This window comes from Danio rerio, chromosome 24, assembly GCF_049306965.1.
Source record: "Danio rerio strain Tuebingen ecotype United States chromosome 24, GRCz12tu, whole genome shotgun sequence".
In the NCBI taxonomy this organism is placed as follows: Eukaryota; Metazoa; Chordata; class Actinopteri; order Cypriniformes; family Danionidae; genus Danio; species Danio rerio.
In genome coordinates this window covers 29,922,681-29,943,758 of record NC_133199.1, presented here as the reverse complement: position 1 = coordinate 29,943,758, position 21,078 = coordinate 29,922,681, and the positions used below count along the sequence as shown (strand labels likewise).

At 35.5% G+C, this 21,078-nt stretch overlaps 1 protein-coding gene across 11 annotated transcripts in view; it reads right to left on the bottom strand.

Moving 5' to 3' along the window:
• sh3kbp1 (SH3-domain kinase binding protein 1) overlaps positions 1–21,078 on the bottom strand; it is a 116,114-nt gene that overhangs the window by 27,914 nt on the left and 67,122 nt on the right. For all 11 annotated transcript variants that reach the window (XM_073940800.1, XM_073940803.1, XM_073940806.1 and 8 more), the window contains 4 exons: positions 12,779–12,902; positions 4,586–4,692; positions 4,343–4,472; positions 1,429–1,622 (listed from right to left, as the gene is read on the bottom strand). In XM_073940800.1, the coding sequence (XP_073796901.1) occupies positions 1,429–1,622; positions 4,343–4,472; positions 4,586–4,692; positions 12,779–12,902 (555 nt within the window). The remainder of the gene's footprint in view (positions 1–1,428; positions 1,623–4,342; positions 4,473–4,585; positions 4,693–12,778; positions 12,903–21,078) is intronic.

Below are 21,078 nucleotides of genomic sequence, written 5' to 3'. Positions count from 1 at the left end.
CGCTCTGTCCTGGCCACAACAGGAAAAAAAAAACTGCAACTGCATTAATTGCGTAATTTTTTTTAACGCTTCAATTATTTCAAATTTATTGCATGCGTTAACGCACTAATTGTGTGTGTGTGTGTGTGTGTGTATATATTGACAATTTATTTATTATTTTATAGCTCACATAGAAGTTTTGCACAGTAAATATGCTCAGAAATTGCAAGTGAGAGACTGAATGAAGGGTGCATTACTTGATTTTAAAATAATTAAAGGAAATACACATTATCTACTATCTATGGTTATTTATTGAACATCTGCGTTGCACTAGCACTTTTAGAAACAAAATTAATAATCTCCAGTGTTTTTCATAATAAATGTAGAAAATAAGCAGTATCTCTTCATTTCTTGCATCTTCTGTAAACAATTATTTTAATGAAAATATTCATTTGAATGTAATTTAAAAAATGCTGTTTCAAGTCATCTCAGTGCAGCTTCTAAGCATCGTCAATGTACATAGTGCAAAGTAAGGCTCAAGAATTGGTCTATCATCCTACTTGACCTGATATCAGACGTAGCTGCAAAGTGGCCACAGATATATAAATTCGCCTCAGCCTTTAACAGAGCAGGGTCATGTGACTCCATATGCTGTAAAAAAAAATATATATATACACATATATATATATATATATATATATATATATATATATATATACGTTCTGGAAAAATTAGGTCGATTATAGATCGTGAATGTTGATTTCGATTACTTTTCGATTAATTTCCCAGCCCTAACGCCAGCTGAAATTAGCGCCCTGCATAAGGAGCCTCTCTTGCCATAGATTTTTAAGCCTCTTTTGAGAGCCTGGACAATAAGTTGGACAATATTAACTTCACGGTTGTGGCTCACAGCCAGTGCATCGGTTGTCTTAAATCTGGACTTAAAATGTTTTTATTTTTGCTGAAAATTTGACTTTCTCTGGAAGAAAATATATTATAGGATATACTGTAAAAAAAACTTTCATATTAATTAGATTTTAAATGTACATTTTTAAATTATTTGTAAAAGAGTTGAAAAATGATTAGCCCTCCTGTACCTTTTTCCCAAATTTTGTTAACATTTGCAATATAAATTGAAGGAATATGGAAGTATGTTGAATAGTAATAGGCCACTAACTCACACAGCACAAGAACTCAACAGAGATGCACACAAAAAAAACCCTGAAATAAATAAATAAATGATGAGTGGGTCTAATAAATCAGCCAGTGCTGGATGGAGAAAATGAGGAAATGAGCAAAGGGACACATGCTGCTCTCAGTGGGACAGAAAGACTGGAAGGTTTTAATGAACAAGAGACGGCGAGACCACGATAGACACGGCCTGACTGTAATTACAGAGAGCCGTAAAATCCCAGAAACACACACTAGTCTCCAATAACCCAAGCTCACCTTTTCTGCCTCGTTGTCCATGTCCACAGACCTCGGCCGCAGTTTGATGGGCTGGTCTTTGAAAATGTCCCCGAAACCAAAGCCTCGCACTTTTTTGGGCTGGATCTCGGAGCTGGAGGAAACGCTGCCAGTGTCTGAGCGCAAACTGCTGGAGTCGCCGCCATCGCTCTCTGAGCCGGTGCTGTCCTTTATACCTGCACACACACATTTCACAGGAGGATCTGAGCATTTGCATGGGGATTTGCATGCAGCTTTATACACAGCTGGACTGTTACTGTAGGTCTGTCCAGAATTTAGAGCTGTGCAGAGTGGACACAACATTTTTACTCAGGAAAAACATTAAAAAGGACAAGTCATAATAAATGAACCAATAAAACATGTATAGCTGTATTGGACTTTTATAATAATCATATTTAAATGGTTGAACTGAAAAAAGTTTTTATAATATTACAAAAAAATCATTAATTTTCCTTTGGCTTAGTACCTTAATTCGTCAGGGGCGCCACAGCAGAAAGAATCACCAACTTATCCAGCACATGTTTTATGCAGCGGATGCCCTTCCAACTGCAACCCATCACTGGGAAACATCCGTACACACTCATCCACACACATACACTACAGACAATTTAGCCTACCCAATTCACCTTTATCGCATGTCTTTGGACTGGTGAGGGAAACCAGAGCACACTGAGGAAACCCACGGCAACACGGGGAGAACATGCTAACTACACACAGAAATACCAACTGACCCAGATCAGGCTCGAACCAGCAACCTTTTTTCTGTGAGGCGACAGCGCTACCCGCTGCACCACCACGCCGCCCATATTAGAAAAATAAATATGAACAATCTAAAGTAAAGAACAAAATATTTTCATTCAACAAGGATGAATTAAACTATTTGTTATTCATATGAACTAACATTATTATCCATCAAAAATGTCTTCATTTGACACATTTTTATTATTATTATAATTATTTTATTTTTTCCTGCTGCGCTGATCACATGGGTAGATTTGGAACAATATATGGGGCAGTTCTAAATAACAAACTGTATTTTTTATTATATATTTTTACTGTATTTAGTGTTTATGGGTATTTTTATTGGAGTATGTATAAATTTATTCTTAGTGACTTATTAAAAAGCAGAAAAAAGGGTGAATATTACATGGCTGGTTACACTGTAAACCCTGTTGTTGTTGTCATTACCAAAAATATTAAGTTAATATAATTTGAAATTACTTAAAATACTACGTTTTGGCATGAGTGAAGTTTCTCAAACTAATTTCGAGAGGAGCACGTGATATGATTGACCACAGCTGATTTCTCATCTACAATGATTAGTTAGTCAATCAGACTAATCCAAGCACACTATAAGTGGCCTATCAAAAATGACTCCCTTATCTTTGTTTTCCAAAGAAACCCCCTATCCACCCCTTCTCCCCCTTTCTTCCCTTTCCAAGGGGAGCTCTCAAGAACTACCTGATCTCGTGCGTAACTACCTGAACTACAGGCTCAATCGACAAGGCGGGAGCACTGGTCTCAATTATCTCCAAGCTCAGGGTTCTCTCTGGGGATAGAGTGCCAAACCTGCTAACATTTGTCAAACAATATCTAAGAGTGAACTCTTGAAAAACATAAACAGGTGTAACTTAACTTACTCATTAGGCAGCAAAAAAAAATTATATTTTAAGTTCTTTGAATGTAACATTTTAATTTCTTTAAATGATTCTCCATGTTTCTGTTTAAAAATTATTGGTTGTGCTTGTAATTCTGCCACGTTGATTGGTCAATATATTATATGACATTATATGGGTGGTCATTTTGTTTGTGATGCTGAATTTAGATTAAGTGCAGCAGGACAAAGGCACTACCTGAACCCATCTGACGAAAGAGAAAAGTTAAGATTATATAGATTGAAAACAGGATAGGATTGAAACAGTGGCACAGTGGATAGCGTTGTCGCCTCACAGCAAGAAGGTCGCTTGTTCGAGTCCCGGCTGGGCCAGCTGGCATTTCTGTGTGGAATTTGCATGTTCTCCTCGTGTTCATGTGGGTTTCCTCCAGGTGCTCCGGGTTCCCATACAGTGCAAACATGTGCTATATGTGAATTAGGTAAGCTAAATTGTCCGTAGTGTGTGTGTGTATGTCTTGGTCCTCTGGGATGGGGGTTGAGCATTGGGCTAATGACCCACCTTGTAAAAATGAGATGTTATAAAACACCAACTTGGTGCAGCTAAATATCAACTTCAATATTAAGGGCCCTGGGAGTAAGAAAAGAATATCAAAATGGAAAAAATTGGAAGCTTAGTCAATTAGCCATTTTAGTTTATCTATATTTAAACATTTAAGGTTAATTCATTGATTTGTTGATTTCTCATTACACAAATGAATCACTTTCCTCAAATCATAAGTAGTCTGAATAGTCTCAATTATTAGGATAAACAGTGTGGATGTGATTTGTAATTTTCTAAAAAAATGAATAAATAAACACACCCACACACCCACACACACACACACACACACACACACACACACACACACACACACACACACACACACACACACACACACACACACACACACACATCTGCATCTGGATATATTTTTCACCATTCACCACTCATCCGAGAGTTCTTCATCAGCTACAGTGAAGAGGAGGAGATTCCCCGAATTACACCGTAAAATCACAAAACTGCTAAATCACTGTGGGAGTCGCTTGCTAAATGGTGTGTGAATCATGTCACATATGATGGGATGAAACATTTCACCATCTGCTTGCTTGCTGGGAAATCGCCACTTCAAGAAAGCAATATATCTCCAAAAAATAAAGAAAGAACTGCATGACCTTCCACAGACATTGGGCTGGTAACACGTGGAAGTGTTTTCAGATGTGCTGTGTGTGTAGCAGACTGACTGGTTCGTGTGCTGCGTGTGTCGTCCTGTGGCGTCAGATCCTCAACCTCGGCCAGGACCTCCTTGGTGAAATTTGAGGGGAACATCCCGGTTTTGCCATGAAGAACACCTTCCCACCATCCTTCCTCCACCTGAGTGAGCAAACACATAGATACACACACACACACAGATATGAGGATTACAAATAAACAGTTTCAGTCATTTGACAGTGATGGTCCTGCATGTATCACAGTTCAGTCTTCACCTCCCCCAGAACATCAATCACGTCTCCAATCTTCAGTTCCAGCTCGTCTTCATTCTGTGGAGTGTAGCTGAAAGCAGCTTTACAGCGCCGTTTTCGGATCATCTCACCTGCACACAGAAAATACAGCAGGATTATTCATGCGGCCTGTAATGAAACAGACTTCATTTCATAAATCATTCTGTCTGTTTGTCTGTCTGTCTGTCTATCTATCCATTTACCCACTAACCAAAATTTAATTATCTATCCATTTACAGATATCAAGTCTGTTCATCATCCATCAATCTGTCCATTCATCTCTCAATCATCTATCCATCCATCCATCCAACTGACGATGATCGTTCAGCTTGTATTTTGTTCATTGTATTTTATTTATTTATTTTTTATGTGTATTGGTTTGTTTATGTTAAAAATTTTCTGGTTTCCCGTTGGCTTGAGTCCGAGGTCACATAATCTTTCGTGATTGATTTAACCTGTGAAAGTTTGTATGGACAGCAAAAGTAAGATCTCAATGCAGGCACCTGTTAAATGCTCCTGCTTATTCTACAGCTGGTTATCAGGCCAAAACGGTAAATTACACATTGTTGTATAATATTTGTTTATTTTGATTTTGATTGTGTTTGTGTAAAACATTCAGTTTGTTTGTTTGCTGAAAAAGTGTGGACTTTTAATAACCGGTGGGAAGCTACAATCCATCTGTCCTGTCTATCCATCTATCCAACCAACCCTTCAGCTGTCTTATCAATCTATTTACCGTATACTATTTACCCTTCAATTATCTACCCATCCATCCATCCGTCCATCCGTCCTATCTATCTATCTATCTATCTATCTATCTATCTATCTATCTATCTATCTATCTATCTATCTATCTATCTATCTATCTATCTATATCTATCTATCTATCTATCTATCTATCTATCTATCTATCTATCTATCTGCCCATTTTTCTATCCAAAAGGGCGTCTGTCAATCTATCCAACCAACCCTTCATCTATCAATCCATCCATTTACCCATCATCCTTGTAGCATTTCATTCTCAGCGAAAATACACCATAAACAAGACTGTTGTATATTTTATTAAAATGTAAAATAATAATAACAATTAACCAATAAAATAAATGCTTCAATCTCCAAAAATTCTATAGTCAATATGCTTGCAGAAAAAGTTCGTTTTAATTCAGATATTTGCTTACAGTTTTTCTCAGTCGCTTTGGTGCAATACTCACAACACTATTTACATTTGCACAACAGTTAATGCATTTCTCAAAACATTTAGTACAAACTGCAAAACCCAGTTGATAACCTGCAAAAGTGCGTCGCATGCTCAAAATGAATAGCTCATTCCTCAAAAACAAGTATTGATGTCAATTAATGCATCCGTGTCATCAAGATGAAAAGTCCTGACACCATTGTTTGTGAACAAGATAGCCAAATGGCTTTGTCATGTTTTCATTAGGACAGTTTACTCTGTACATTTTTTTCAATGCAATAAAGTCAGATTTTGGTGACACTTCCTGAAAATGCTATATACTAAGTATATAAAGGCTATATACTATTCACAAAGCCATTTGAAAACTACAGTAAAGTTAGACATCACTGCATTTAGTGAGGTATCTGAGTACAAGACACTGAATATGTATGCTTCACATTTTTACGGCATTTGCTCTTTGCAATTCTAATTTTTTCACAGCATTGTGTAAAATAATAAATACACCATTATTTACAACAAACATAAACTTCCTTTGGGTAGAGGTGTGCACAACTATCAACAATAATGCAGTATTGAAACTGAACCTACAACATACACAGTTCTGTAAATCATCCACAAAATTGTTCAATTTAGAAGACATTTTCAGGAAAAAAAAAGATTTTTAATTTTTTAACTAAAATTAGATTGACAGATTTTGACAACTAGTTCATCATTTTTGTATGTAATGACTCAAGTTTTATATGGAATGACTATTCAGCATTCATAAGATTAGTTCATTTTGACTGACATGACATAAGCAAATGATAATGTTATAAAACAGCAGAGAGTTGTATGAAAGCAACTGATGCATGTCCAAAAGCATTTTCAGTTTGTTGGAAGGAATGAGAAACTGCTACTATTATGTGCTCAAATGACTAACTGTTTTGAGAAATGCATTAACTGTTGTGCAAATGTAAACAGTGTTGTGAGAAATGCACCAAAGCCACTGAGAAAATGTAGTAACTAATACTTTATAGTATAAGAGAAGAGAGCAGCAATTACACATTGCAGCACTAGGTGTCTCTCTTCTCTTTACTTCATGCTAAACAATTAGCTCTTCTCACTAAAACACACAGCTCTATTTGAGGCTCCAGAATCAGCCTTTGACAACAAATGAATCCGAGTTTCAGTTCTCTACAGAATGAAGAAACTGGGCAGCCCAACTTTGACCTACAGATATTATTGTCTTAAAGGCCAAAAAACACAGAAAATGCCAGATTTCAATACCCAATACAATGGGGAAAACCAATGAGGCACGCATATTTTAGAAGTCAACTCTATCTGCAAAACAAATTGAAGTCGCATGAACCAACACAAGCGCTGTTGTCTGAAAATCAGGTGATATGAATTGAGGGCTCAAATAAGCTTGTTTCAGAAACTGGCCGTCACATTTCATTTCTAACAGTAATAAATAACAATAAATATGGTCTCCAGCTGAATTGGGTTGACTTAAATTGTTTACTGATTTCATTATGATATTTATTTACAATTAAATACAAAACAATGAGACAAATACAAACATATAGCTGCTCTTCATATTTAAATGTACGCATTTTAATATCACTAAATCTGCAAAGTGTAATTTTTCTATTAATGATTAACCATTGCAGTTTTTATTAAAAGTAAATGGTAATTTTTTTCCAATTTAAATGTCTAAGTTTTAGTGTCTAAAGTTTGTCTATTAGTGTTGTACAATATGTCTTTTCTGCATCGACATCACAATGTGATCATTCGCAATAGTCACATTACAGGATATGCAATGTTGGTTCTGGTTTATAGTTTATCATTTGTATGTGTTGAGGTCTGTATGAGAATTTTATAAGCCTTCTGGCATAAGAAATTATACCAATTGTAACTATTAATGATGCATTTTATTGAATTATTTATAGAATGAATACTACGCAGTATTATTTTACATTTGATTATTTAATTACTGTATACCTGAATACTGTTAAACTACTCAGAAAACCGAAAATTGAACACTTTAGAAAATTAACCAGTGTTTAATTAATTTGTTCCTTTTTCTTTATTGTATTTATTTGTACTTGTAGATTGTTTATCATATTGTATGCAAAATCCCAATCAATGTAAAATTATAAATGTGGTTAGGTTGTATTCATACAACAATATGTAGCACAGAAAAACAAAATATTGCAGTGTTAGATTTAGCTAATATTGCACTAAATTAAAATTAGACTTATTTTATTAAAAAGAACTTCACAGTTAACATTTATTCGTTTTATATTTGACTACAGTAAAAATGTTTATTATATGCCCACTTCTACCCCTAAACTCAACCCTCACAGTAAACCTGTGCCAGATTTTGAATGTCAAAAGACCAGGGATGTCAAAAGTACACATCCTTGACTCAAGTAAAAGTACAGATACTCAGGTTTAAAACAACTCTGGTAAAAGTTAAAGTACTGACTATACTTTGTACTCTAGTAAAAGTATGAATTATATGCTCAAAAATGAAAAAAAAAAACACACAAACAAACATTGTTTACTTTTACTTTTATTAGTTTCACATAAGTAGATCTCAAAAGAACTTTCATTTCTAATTTGATTAATTTTGTTAGGGTCTCAAGCCTGCTTCACACTGCAAGCGTGAGCAGAGCATGTTTTTTTTCGGCGTCCATTTTAACAGATTAAAGCTTTCATACTGCACGCAGAAGCATGAGCATCGCTGAAGCAACAGTGGCGCATTACGGAGCTGGGTCTACTTTTGCCGCACTGCTCATGCTCAATTAAAGTGACAGTGCATTGACAATGACCAAATTCACATTGAATGACAGTAAAAAGTAGCAATTTTACCCAAAACATTATATATATATATAACATCCACTGATTTTTATATATTTATTTAAATCAACTTAAATGATTAAAAATGGCAACAAGTAATTATTTAGGCCACAACTACAAAACCAAAATAAAACAAAATTAGTTTTGCTTAATTTGCACAGTAGTTTGACCATGTATAAAAATCATTACAACTGTATTGTATAAATATTATTTTAACTATAGGCCTACATCATCCTGACAGTCAAAAACGAGATGACATGATATCAGAGGTGATTTTCTTCTGACCGTGTGCACCTGAAAACACATGAATGACACTCCTCATAGAGCTTGAGAAGCATACAGTACTGTAGGATCTATATCGGGGGGCGGGGGTGTCAATGGGGGGGGGGGGGGGGGGGGGGGGATAACGAGCACATGCACGTCTAGAACATGCTGATGTGAGACGTCTGCTTTGGCAAATCAGAACAGTCTGACGCGTTCACGGCCGTGCGGTTTATGAGAATAAAAGCCTTTGAATAGTTTTCCAGACACATTTAGCTGATAGAAATTAGTCAGATAACGTTTATATGTTCGTCTTAATGCCAACCGTGTAAATAATTATCGATAAGATGCTTATGATAAGCCGTTGTTTGTTTACCTTCAAGCTTTGCGTGTGCCTGTGAAAAACCCTGTGAGCGCCAGAACACACAAATCATCTCGACATGGGAACAGGGTTTTCAGTGCTGTATTAGCGATCTCTGGGTATTCTGCCATTACTTTAATCCAGAACACCAGCAGAGTTGTTGTCTGGAACACTGTTTTAAGGCCGCCTTCATTTACGATCTCCAGCAGTTGGTCTTCTTCTTGCACGGACATGCTGGATTCAGCTGGTTTGTTGACAAATGGGTCACGTATCCATTCCATAGCCGTTTGTGGGTTCTTTGAGGTTGGGAAGTAGCGCTCAAACTCCTTTGAAGACTGCGAACAGCGAAGACTGATGATCGTGCACCAGCTTGGTGAGTGAGGGCGCAGGCTCAGTCTCACACAAAATCCCCCCTAAAGTTTGAAACATGTCCAATATGCCTCAGTTTGGCTTTAAATGCAGCTACTTTATCTGCCAACTTAAAGATAATTAATTCTTGTGCAGCCCGGTACTGATTGATCCACGGACCGGGACCACTGATCTATATCATTTGTAAAATAAAGACTTGCAGGTTAAGGAAACAGCATAGGAGGAAGTTGCTGCACGCTTTGGTGCAGATAAAAAGTAAAAAAAAAAAAAAAAGTGTATTTATTGATATATAGGTAGGTAACTAGGTAGAATAGACAGAGATAGATTGATCTGTGCAGAAGCTGCCGATGAGCTGCGTGCTTCAGACGCAGTTGGTGTGAAAGGCAAACGCCTGCGCGCTGCTTCTGCTCTCCATACTCTGCTTGCACTTGCGGTGTGAAACAGGCTGCACTCTCACTAGAAGAGCTGTGATAAAAACAAAACACAACTAGGTGTTTTTATTTCATGGGGACGAGTTACTATATGTTCTTCCCTGTCTTCATGTTTCAGTTGAGATTACGTCAAGCATCTAATTAAAAATGCACATTTCTTTCTTGTTTACTTTTGATCTGATCGACCAAAAAGCAACTCAGTGTAATAAGGGCATCAATCATGTTTAAATCACTGACTCCGCCTGTCTCATCCACAATAGCAAAGACTGTAGAATACACAAGACATGTCACACATATAGTTTGAATGGGGAAAAGTGTAACAATCAACATGGCAAATGAAGCCATGCCTACTAGTGCAGGAGCCAATCATTGTTTGTTATAGACTGACGTTTCCCTGGGGGAGAAGCTCAGACCAGACATGTGCCTTTATGATTTATGTTTTTTTGGTGGTCAACAAGCACACTGGAATCTCAGCGAATACTTGCTTCACAGACATGAGAAATATCTCAAAATAAAGCTTGAAATCTCAACTTTTAAATTAACCAACTACACTTGAAAACAAAAGTTTTTTTGTTTAGTAATCTGTATGAAATGAAAGTGAGGTACAGTCCGTGCTGCACATCACATGACAGCAACTACTCAAACACCCACACAAACTTGTAAACAGAGTCGCTGTCATTTCTGAAGGAGATTCGCCATCAAGACCAAGTAATGGATTACTTCAGAAGAGCAGCCGATCTGACGGTTATTATGTAGAGGATGATAACGTGTAGAACGGCTATAAATGAAGTTGGTGTCATGATCTCTTTCGAGAGCGCATGCGCATTAGCTTGAGTAACCTAAAAATAGGCAGATTTAGTTTGATTCGAATGTTTAGAAACTAAACCTATAAGATGGTTGTTGTAATTTTAGTGATGATTCCAAATATGTAATGTAATCGTAAACTTGGCAAACAGTTTTTGAAAATTTGATATTTCCACATTTAGACAGAATGCCTGAGCATACTGCCCAAGGGGAGTTTAAAAGATGGCAAATAATGAATGAATCAAAAGGCTTGCAAATTATGTAATAACAAAAAAATCATATACTGTAGATCACGCCACCAAAAACATTTAAGCAAAAGTATGGAGCCTGCTTTAAAAATGTACGTAGAAAGTAGAGTAGAAAGTACAGATGTTTGTGTAAAGATGTAATAAGTAAAAGTACAAAGTTGTCAGAAAAATTAATTGTGAAGTAAATCACTGATACCAGAAAAATCTACTTAAGCACAGTATTTTGGTATTTGTATTCATATAATTTAAATAACCTTAGTTCATGTCAACTCATTCTGCATTACAGTTTGTTACTTTGGTGCAATTCTCACAACACTATTTACATTTGCACAACAGTTAATCCATTTCTCAAAACAGTTAGTCATTTGTGCACATCCTAGTAGCAGTTTCTCATTCCTTCCAACAAATTGCAAATGCTTTTTGACATGCATTAATTGTTTTCATACAACTCTCTGCTGCTTATAACATTATCATTTGCTCGTCATGCCAGTCAAAATTAACTAAACTTGTGAATGCTGAATAGTCATTCCATATAAAACTAATAGTCCTCATTTAATTACTTGAGTCATTACATACAAAAATGTTGAACTAGTTGTCAAAATCTGTCAAGCTAATTTTATTTAAAAAAAAACATTCTATCTTTTTTTTTTTCACTCAGATGTTGTTAGACGGTGGTTTGCAACACTTGATAGGATGCTGGTGGAATATCTACCTCCCTACTGACCATTCCTAAATCCAATAGAATTTTTTTTCTCTTCCTGGAGGTGGAAGGTATATGACCGGCATCCACATAGTCAAATGGTCCTGCTAGTGGCCATAGATGCATTATGTGATGACATCACAGCAGAGTCCTGCAAAGAGTGGATTCGCCACTCGAGGAGATACTTTTTTTCTTGCTGCATTGCAAGAGGATGATATTGCTGTGATGTGGATGAAACTATGTGGCCAAACAGGGAGGAACATATCTGGATGTGCATGAATGATTTACAGACCTGTGTATGTTGTAGGTTCAGTTCCAATACTGCATTATTGTGTACAGTTGTGGACAACTCTACCCAAAGGAAGTTTATGTTTGTTGTAAATAAGGGTGATTTATTCTTTTGCACAATGCTGTGAATAAATTAGAATGGCAAAGAGCAAATGTAGTAAAAATGTGAAGCATACATATTCAGTGTCTTGTACTCAGATACCTCACTAAACGCAGTTATGTCTAACTTTACTGTAGTTTTTACAGTTTTTCTCAGTCGCTTTGGTGCATTTCTCACAACACTGTTTACATTTGCACTACAGTAAATGCATTTCTCAAAACAATTAGTCATTTGTGCACATCCAAGTAGCAGTTTCTCATTCCTTCCAACAAATTACAGATGCTTTTGGACATATAAACAAGTACACACACACACATATACATCTCATCACAAATGCTCTGATAGACAGATTCTGAACTCGTAGGAGTGACTTAGCAAATTAGAAGCAGGATTAAGAGTCTTTGTAAGAGTATTTTATGAATTATCTGCCTTTCTCCTCGTCTAGCAGAAGCAAACCTGAGGCAGATCTCTTTTTAACTGCATCTCTGATCCACGGAAACTTTAAACGGCATCCCATGAGGCTGCGTGGTTTATTGTGCTGAATAAGCTTTTGGCATCAGGAATAGAACAGATACTCTACCTTTCTTGGCGGGTCTGAGGCTTGGTTCCGATCTGGGGCTGGCGCTGCCATTGGACAGGTCTGATTTGGAGCCGGCCAAACTGGACTCTTTTTTCACCTCCTTTTTCGATTCTTTCTTTATCTCCTAAAAATAGAACAAGAGGGCATTGAATGCATAGAAACACTAGGGGGAGCCCTGTTATCATTGGCGTCGTGTGTTTGTAAAGGACAGAAATGTACAGTAGGCCGTTCACTTCCTGGATGGGCCGTACAATCACTCAGTCACCCTTTACCCGACACACACACGCACACACACACGCACCCACACACTTCTCCATCTGTTTGTCCGTCTGTTAGCAGAAGTCACAGCTCTGTCTGTTCTACACTTTCTCTCTCTCTCTCTCTCTAGTCTCTCTCTCTCTCTCTCTCTCTCTCTCTCTCTCTCTCTCTCTCTCTCTCTGTTAGGTTTGTGAAAACTGAACTGGTGGTTAATTGTTATTTTATATAATTTAATACAGTACACAAAAATGTTGATCTTGAAAGGAAGTTTTGTTCGATTCACTTTGAGACCAACAATCTATACTATAAAATATCCTAAAATAAATAAAAAATTCATAAAATATTCAAAACATGTATTATTATTATTATTATTATAAATTATTATTATTATACTATTGCTTATGTTGTTATTTAGTATTATATATTACATTATTTTAATTTTAATTTACTGTAATTATTATTATTATTATTATTATTATTATTATTATTATTATTATTTTAATTACATCAACTTCTCCTACTACGATGACTATTACTAATACCAGTAATAATAAATACCAAAAGCTGGGATTTAAATTTTTTAAATAATACAAAATAAAATAAAAAATAACCATATGAAAATAAAATGAAAATAAATCAAATAAAATAAAAAATTAATTAATTAAATGATAATAAAGTAAAAAAACAAATAGAAAATAATAAATAAACAAATTAAAGAATTTTAAAAATAATAAATAAATAAATAAATAAATCAATAAAATAAATATTATAAAACCTTAAAATAAACAAAAAAAAATAAAAATTTAATAAATTAAATAAAATTTCTCACCGCCACTAGACAACAACTATAAACATTTTAATTATTAGCTAAACATTGTAAATGAAAAAATAAAAACTTTATGACCTCTACAATAACCTGAATATTATTGTGCTTAATTTTGCAATAGTAATCCAGTTTTTCTCTGCCTTGAAATTCTTTATTTTACAAAGAACAAACCCTTGCATGATTAGCTTATCATTTTTAACATACTACGTTCAAATCTGAAGACTACTAATGCCTCAGTTTTTCTATACTTCATAACCTGTGATGCACAACAATGTTAGTAATTGTGAAAGATGTGAAAATAAAGGGAACACAGAATGCACAGTATCTGCATTGGGCAAAACATAAGCAAAGTAAACACTTCCTGTTTGTAGAGCTCCTATAGGACGAATGCAATATATGGTCAGCAATATGCTAAAGCAACTGAAAGTGCACAATAACCTATCTTTAATTCGGTTCATAGGAAGTGTGAGTTGCTGACGTTTGGGCCTGTGAAAAGGTTAAGAGGACTTGCTGAGGAAGATCTCCAGCATCTCTTGGCTCATACAGAGCTGTCATCCTTTCTCAATTTCCTGCATGTTATCTTTCTCTGCTCTCGTTGCTACTTCGTTCTGTGTGGTTCACTCTCTCTCACTCACTGTGACATGCTTATTTATGTACAGGAAAAAAACAGTCAATCAGCTTGATGGATGCTTCATTTTTGCAGATCTAACCGTCAGTCTGTAGGTGGACAATATTTAAAAACAACCCCATAAACCTCAGCTTTATTTTTAAAGATCACATCCTTAATATTTTAAATTCGACTCGTGTCAGCACATATCTAAATGATATAAAATGGTTTAATGTATGTGATTTGTTTCTCTTGTAATATATTACCTGAACAAGCAGTTATGACTCTTTCAAAAAACACATGTTCTTTCAACAAAAGTAATTTGATGTATTCATAACATTAAACATGGTCTAAGATTAACATTACTTGCAAAACAAAAATTGTAATTCCTGTCAGCAAAGATCATTCAATCGTTCATTCATTTTCCTTCGGCTTAGTCCCTTTATTCATCGGGGGTTGCCACAGCGGAATGAACCGCCAACTTATCCAGCATGTTTTACACAGCGGATGCCCTTCCAGCTGCAACCCAGCACTGGGAAACATTCATACACACTCATTCACACACATACAGTCTGGACAATTTAGTTTATTCAGTTCACCTGTTCAAACTCTACACAGAAATGCCAACTGACCCAGCCAGTACATAAACCATAAACCTTCATGCTGTTAGGCGACAGTGCTAACCACTGAACCACCGTGTCACCCGTCAGCAAAGATAATCAATATTTTTTAGGACAAATTTTAATTATTTTTAAACATTTACCAACATTTTTAGAAAGGCATACAAATCATGCTTTTTTGTGCTGGGAAAAAAATTAATCGCGATTAATGGAAATTTCTCTCTTAATCAAGATTTGTTATGTAAATATAAATACACACATGCATATTGGCTATTTGAGAAAATGTTTATTAACTGTAAATTTAGATATAAAATACATATGTTTACGATAGGTGACGCAGTGACACAGGTAGTTAATGACCTGGATTAATAAAAAGGACTGAGCCGAAAAAAAACTAATAAATGTTCTGAAACAAATTTTTATATTTGAATTTAAACATCTATGTAACAAAATTGCTGTGTTTACACTGTAAAACTCATAAGTTAACACATAAGTTAACGCAAACTGTTTGTGGATAACAATTGTGGAAAATCATTTAAGTTTTAAAACCAAATGGTTTGAGTACTGTAAATGTATAGTGTCATATATATTTATATATATGTTAATATAGTTAAACACTTATTAATTTTGAGTTCAGTTAATAAAACGAATGAACTCCAAACAACTATATAGCTACTCAAATGATTTGGTATTGCTCCTAGCATTAGAGTTAACACAAAAAACTGAAGTAATTCAGCGTCATAACTCATTTGGTTTGAGTTTTGCTTAATACAATCGGTTTAAGGGTTGCCCAACACAGGCTCATTGTGGAAACATATCCCTGTATACATTTCTGGAGAGCGTGAATTATGTAGCCAGATATACATGTAAACGATTTTTCTGCTTTTACCGGTTTGCTCAGTTGCTCAGCCCAGTAGCTCGCAGTGTACATTGACGGACTTAATTTGCAGAGAGAGGTTGACCGCAACGATGGGGTTAGGCTCCAGAAAGCAGATAAGACAAAAACAAACAGCAAAAAATAAAATAAACAAGTAAATAATGGGGAGAACGCGGTAAGATCTGAAAACATGGTAAATATCAAGCAGCTACAGCTTTTCTTTTTTGGATTGCTTTTGAAAACACTGTCTATTGGGTTTAGGGAAGGGGGGGGGGGTAATCAGTCATTATGTTGGTTTGTAGGTCAGTAGGTCAGTCGGTTGGTCAGTCGGTCGGCCTCTGGTGGATTTACGTGAGAACAGCAGGCGCAAATGGCATTCACGAGAGAAACTTGAGATCTGAAAAAGCATTCACATTGGCTTCTGGTGGATTTGCAAAAACAAAAACTGCAAAAATAAATAAATAAATAAATAAATAAATAAATAAATAAAAAACGTACCTCCTGGGATATATTTCACGCTCTCCAGAAGTTTATACCGGAGTGTTTATTCATAATGAGCCTGAGTTGGAGTTGCAAACCTTTTTTTCATTTAGTCAAAGTACCTTTTAAAAATGTTTTAAGTTAAACCTACTTATATCTTTTAGTGATTTTTACTGTTTTATATATATATATATATATATATATATATATATATATATATATATATATATATATATATATATATATATATATATATATATATATATATATAAATATATATATATAAATAATGTCAAAACAAACATTTAAATCAGTTCAGCACATTAACGAAACACAACAACTACTTTATAATCTTCAACAAAACACATTTGCAATATTTTTTTAGCTAGATGAAAACATAAAAGATGTGTTTTAAACAATAAAATGGAAGAACACAGCAGAATTTATCATAAAAGCCAAACCAGGAAGAGTACCTCTTACAGCACAATGCGACTTTCTTTTCCCATTAATGGTGAGAAATATTACATTTAATAGTTAACAGGCAGGAAATGAAATAAGGTTAAAGTATTAGCTTTCTCTTTGTAGATTTTGCGAGTGTGTGAAAAGAGATTAACTGACAGAGAGAGAGAAAGAGAGAGCAAAGCATCTAGGCGTGAAACGAGAAGGTAGCAGTGAAAATGTGTGCACACTTCAGAGATAATAACCAGAGATGTTCAACCATGAAAATCATGCATTTAACTGCCACTCAACAGACCACTCATATGCACAAGAGCTCCAACAACAAACCACAAGATCTTCCTGATATCACACACTTAGCTGTCACTGTATGTTTTAAAGACAAGTCATTAAAATGTTTTGCGAAATTTGCAATATGCTGCTAAAACATTCCATGATGAAATGAAGACGTTTTTGAATTAGACAATATGCTAATCAACTCTCACGCTAGATGTCTGCAGGAAAATAGGCCTAAAACAGAGTGCAATCAGACGTCTGACTTCTTGGAAGCTTTTTTTAAATGCATGTACTGTGTTGCTACAAGCTAATCTGGAACACGAACTGTAGGTATAAGTAGATAGAGACAAAATAGAAACAAAATACAAGTACATCTATCACACTCGTTTGAATTTTAATGAGTAATTTATCTATTTGTTCATGTAAAAGGTTCACAATGTTTAAATGTTTATATATTTCAATACATAGCAAATATTATTGTGTCCAAATATTATTGTGTCTAAAAAAGCATACACAGTGGCCTCTGGTGGATTCGCAAAAACAAAAACTGCAAAGAAACGTAACTTCTGGGAAGTATTTGGTGCTCTCCAGAAATGTATATGGGGGTACATTTTCAGACTGAGCTTGGTTGCTGTTATGTTTGGCTCGCAGATTTGCATATTTAAAAATACTTAGGAAGTTAGAAAGAACAGCCTACTGTAGGATCCAGTTTAGTCAACATATAATTGTGTTCAATTTGTTTCTGAAAATCCAATATTGTTTGAAAAATAATTAGTGGGATAATTAACTGAGCAACATTTTATTGACGTGTTTTGCTGATAAGAAGGAAGGTAATGCAAAGAATGTTTTTCTGTAAAGATCTGTGTTTGCCTCTCTTGTTATTGCATATGTGCATATCCGTAGTGAATCAGTAGGTGGAACTATACAGGCTGTGATGTAGAAGGCGGAGTTTAAACACAGCATTATGTAATAAATACCTGTCATTCTGGCAGATTTTCTTCAATACAAGCTGCTTACACACTAAAAAGAATGTCCTGAGATCTGACATTTACAGGATGCTTTACGGTGCAAAGGCCTCTTATGGGTTAAACGATTAAGGGGATTTTGATTTCTCAGTTTATGACCCCTTTAGATTGGTTTTTGGTCTTAGATGAATGTGAAACTACTGTAGAAATCATCCAAAACAAAATCAGGAACTAAAAAACAGAATACATACAGCCACTTTAAGCTTAAAAAAATGCTGGTAGTATGGGAAATGCAGGTAAGAGAAAGTGCTGCTCAAAGCTAAAAAGAAAATGTACACACTCACACACACACTTTTGAAGGGAAGCCAAGAGATAACCAGACAGATTGAAAGGACAGAGACCTCAATAGCAAATAAGAGCTGACCTTGAGCAGTGCATCACATAGTGGATTCTGTAAAAGTCTGTGTGTGAGTGTGAGTGTGTGTGTGTGTGTGTGTGTTCCAGAAACATTCTTTCCAAGAAAAAAACTCAAAAAACAAAATTCCATTCACTCTGCCACGACCGCCTTATCAAGTTATTTATGATGAAAAGAGCACACAGCAACCGAACTGCTAGAAAGACCAGAAGATTCAGACTGGCTTATGATGGATTGTGCTGATTTGGTGCAACTAGTGGTTTAAAAACTTAAAATGTTTGTTTGAGTGAGGCATAAATCTCAAATCAAATAAAGCACAAAACAAGAAACCAAGCAAAATCTCCTTGATAAAATAGATGCTAATTTTTTTGTGTAAAATTCAGGTTTTAAACAGGGTTATATTTAAATGAGGACATGTGTGTGTGCACTAGTTTTGGTGGTTTACGAGTAATTAGAATAATGACGGATGACGGATGGCCACTGTCCTCATAATTCAAAACTGTTCATGATGTTCAAAATCCTACTTGTTAGTGTCTTATCACAATACAAATGTATGGTGAGGGTTGGGTTTAGGGGTAGGGTCAGGGTAATATAATAAAAATAAACAACCACAGCTCATTTAGATTATGTACCATTATATATATATATTGGAGAGTGCTGAACACATCCTAGGAGCTACATTTTTGTGCAGTTTTTGTTTTGGCGAAACCGCCAGAGGCCACTTTGTACGCTTTATGAGATCTCCAATTTCTCTCGCGAGTGCCATTCGCACCTGCTCCTCTCAAGTAAATCCACCAGAGGCCGCTGTCGACTGACTGACTGATTCACTGACCGACCGAAAACCCCACCCCTTGCCTAAACCCAAACGGTATTGTTTTAAAAAGCCCCGATTGACCAGAGCCCACCGCCTTCCCTAAACCCAACCGAAAAGCAATCCAGAAAAAGAAAAGCCCTAGCGGCAGTCCGATTTTTATTGCGTTTTCGGATTTAACCTGTTAGTTATTTACTTGTTTGTTTTATTTTTTGGCTTTTGTTTTGTCTTACCTCCAATCTGGAACTGTTCTTATTAGATTTAAACCCCATTATCACGGTCAACTCCTCTCTGCGTCTCAAATCCTCTGACGTACGTGAAGAGACACTGGACAAACTGGTAACAATGGAAAAGCCGCCCACACGGAGGTAAGAATTCAGCTGGTAAGCTTGAAAAGGAAAGACGTTATAGCACCCCATAGCGTTTGTTTAAAGAAAAAATGTAGCCACACATACTTCTGGCTACATAATTTGCGATCTCCAGAAATGTAAATAGGGCTACGTTTTCAGAATGAGCCTATTCTGAATATAAAACATTAAAAATAATAAAAGACTAATTATGTCAATGAAGAGTCCTCATATTGTATATCACTAAAACAACTATGTACTGTATGTGTGTGTGTGTGTGTGAGAGAGGGGTATCCAAACTTGTCACAGTTCGTTTGTGGTGTGGTAACTGGTTATTTAAACCACCGTCGAATATCCACATTACAGTTAAGCTCGGTTAATCTGTATTTCTGCTCCCATTCCTTTTTCCATTGTAAAAACAGAAATGAAACACAGAAGATGTGGTTTCTGATTTAACACATTTTTTTGATGGTCTATTTGAGTATTAGTAGACTGTCTGCTTAATATCTGTTGATACCGCTCCTTCAACTGACATTTTACTGACTATAAGAAACTTTGCAAGTACATGTCAGCTTACACTAACACTAACCCCAACCTAAGTCTTACTGTACTTATAATCTAATGAGAATCAGTTGGCATGTAGATACAATGTAACTTAATAAAGTGTGACCCTGATTTGTTTGTTCTAACACTCATGACTACAACAGCCAAATTCCGACACATACTTTTCTTACCAATTTAAATGAAACACAAAATGCAGAAATAATGCACAGCTTGTGTTTATATATAAATATTATTCTCCAATCCAATGCAATGTTGTGGCGTAACCCATATTTCCTGTATTAACAGAAACAAAAGGAGCTCAAACTATTTCAGCTGTACTTTTTATAAATGCATTTTACATTGAAAATGTTTTATGTTTAGGACTTAGAGGTATAAAAGTACTTATAATACTAATACAATACTGTTTGTTAGTGTGTTTTCCTCCATCCGCTGTGCTTGCAGACAGACCAGCCTACTGAACGACGGGTCATCTCTAATTCATCTCACAAAGTACTACTTTGTGAATGGGATCAGCCCGTGCCAGTCATCAACATGGAGCTGATGAACTCTAAAAAACATCTGAATACATCAGTGGTCAATAGCAACTATTGTTTATACTGTCCAAGTTAAACTGCGCTGTTAACTTTTTTTTTTTTTTTTTTTTTGCATATTAGACAGTATTTAACTGTAATATGAACTGAATTATGCAGTGTTACTGTATTTTAAAGTCACATTGTGAAAATTACCGTATATTTTGGAGTAAAGATATACATACAATTCTGTAAATACATACCAAGCAAGACAAATGGTACTGTTTAT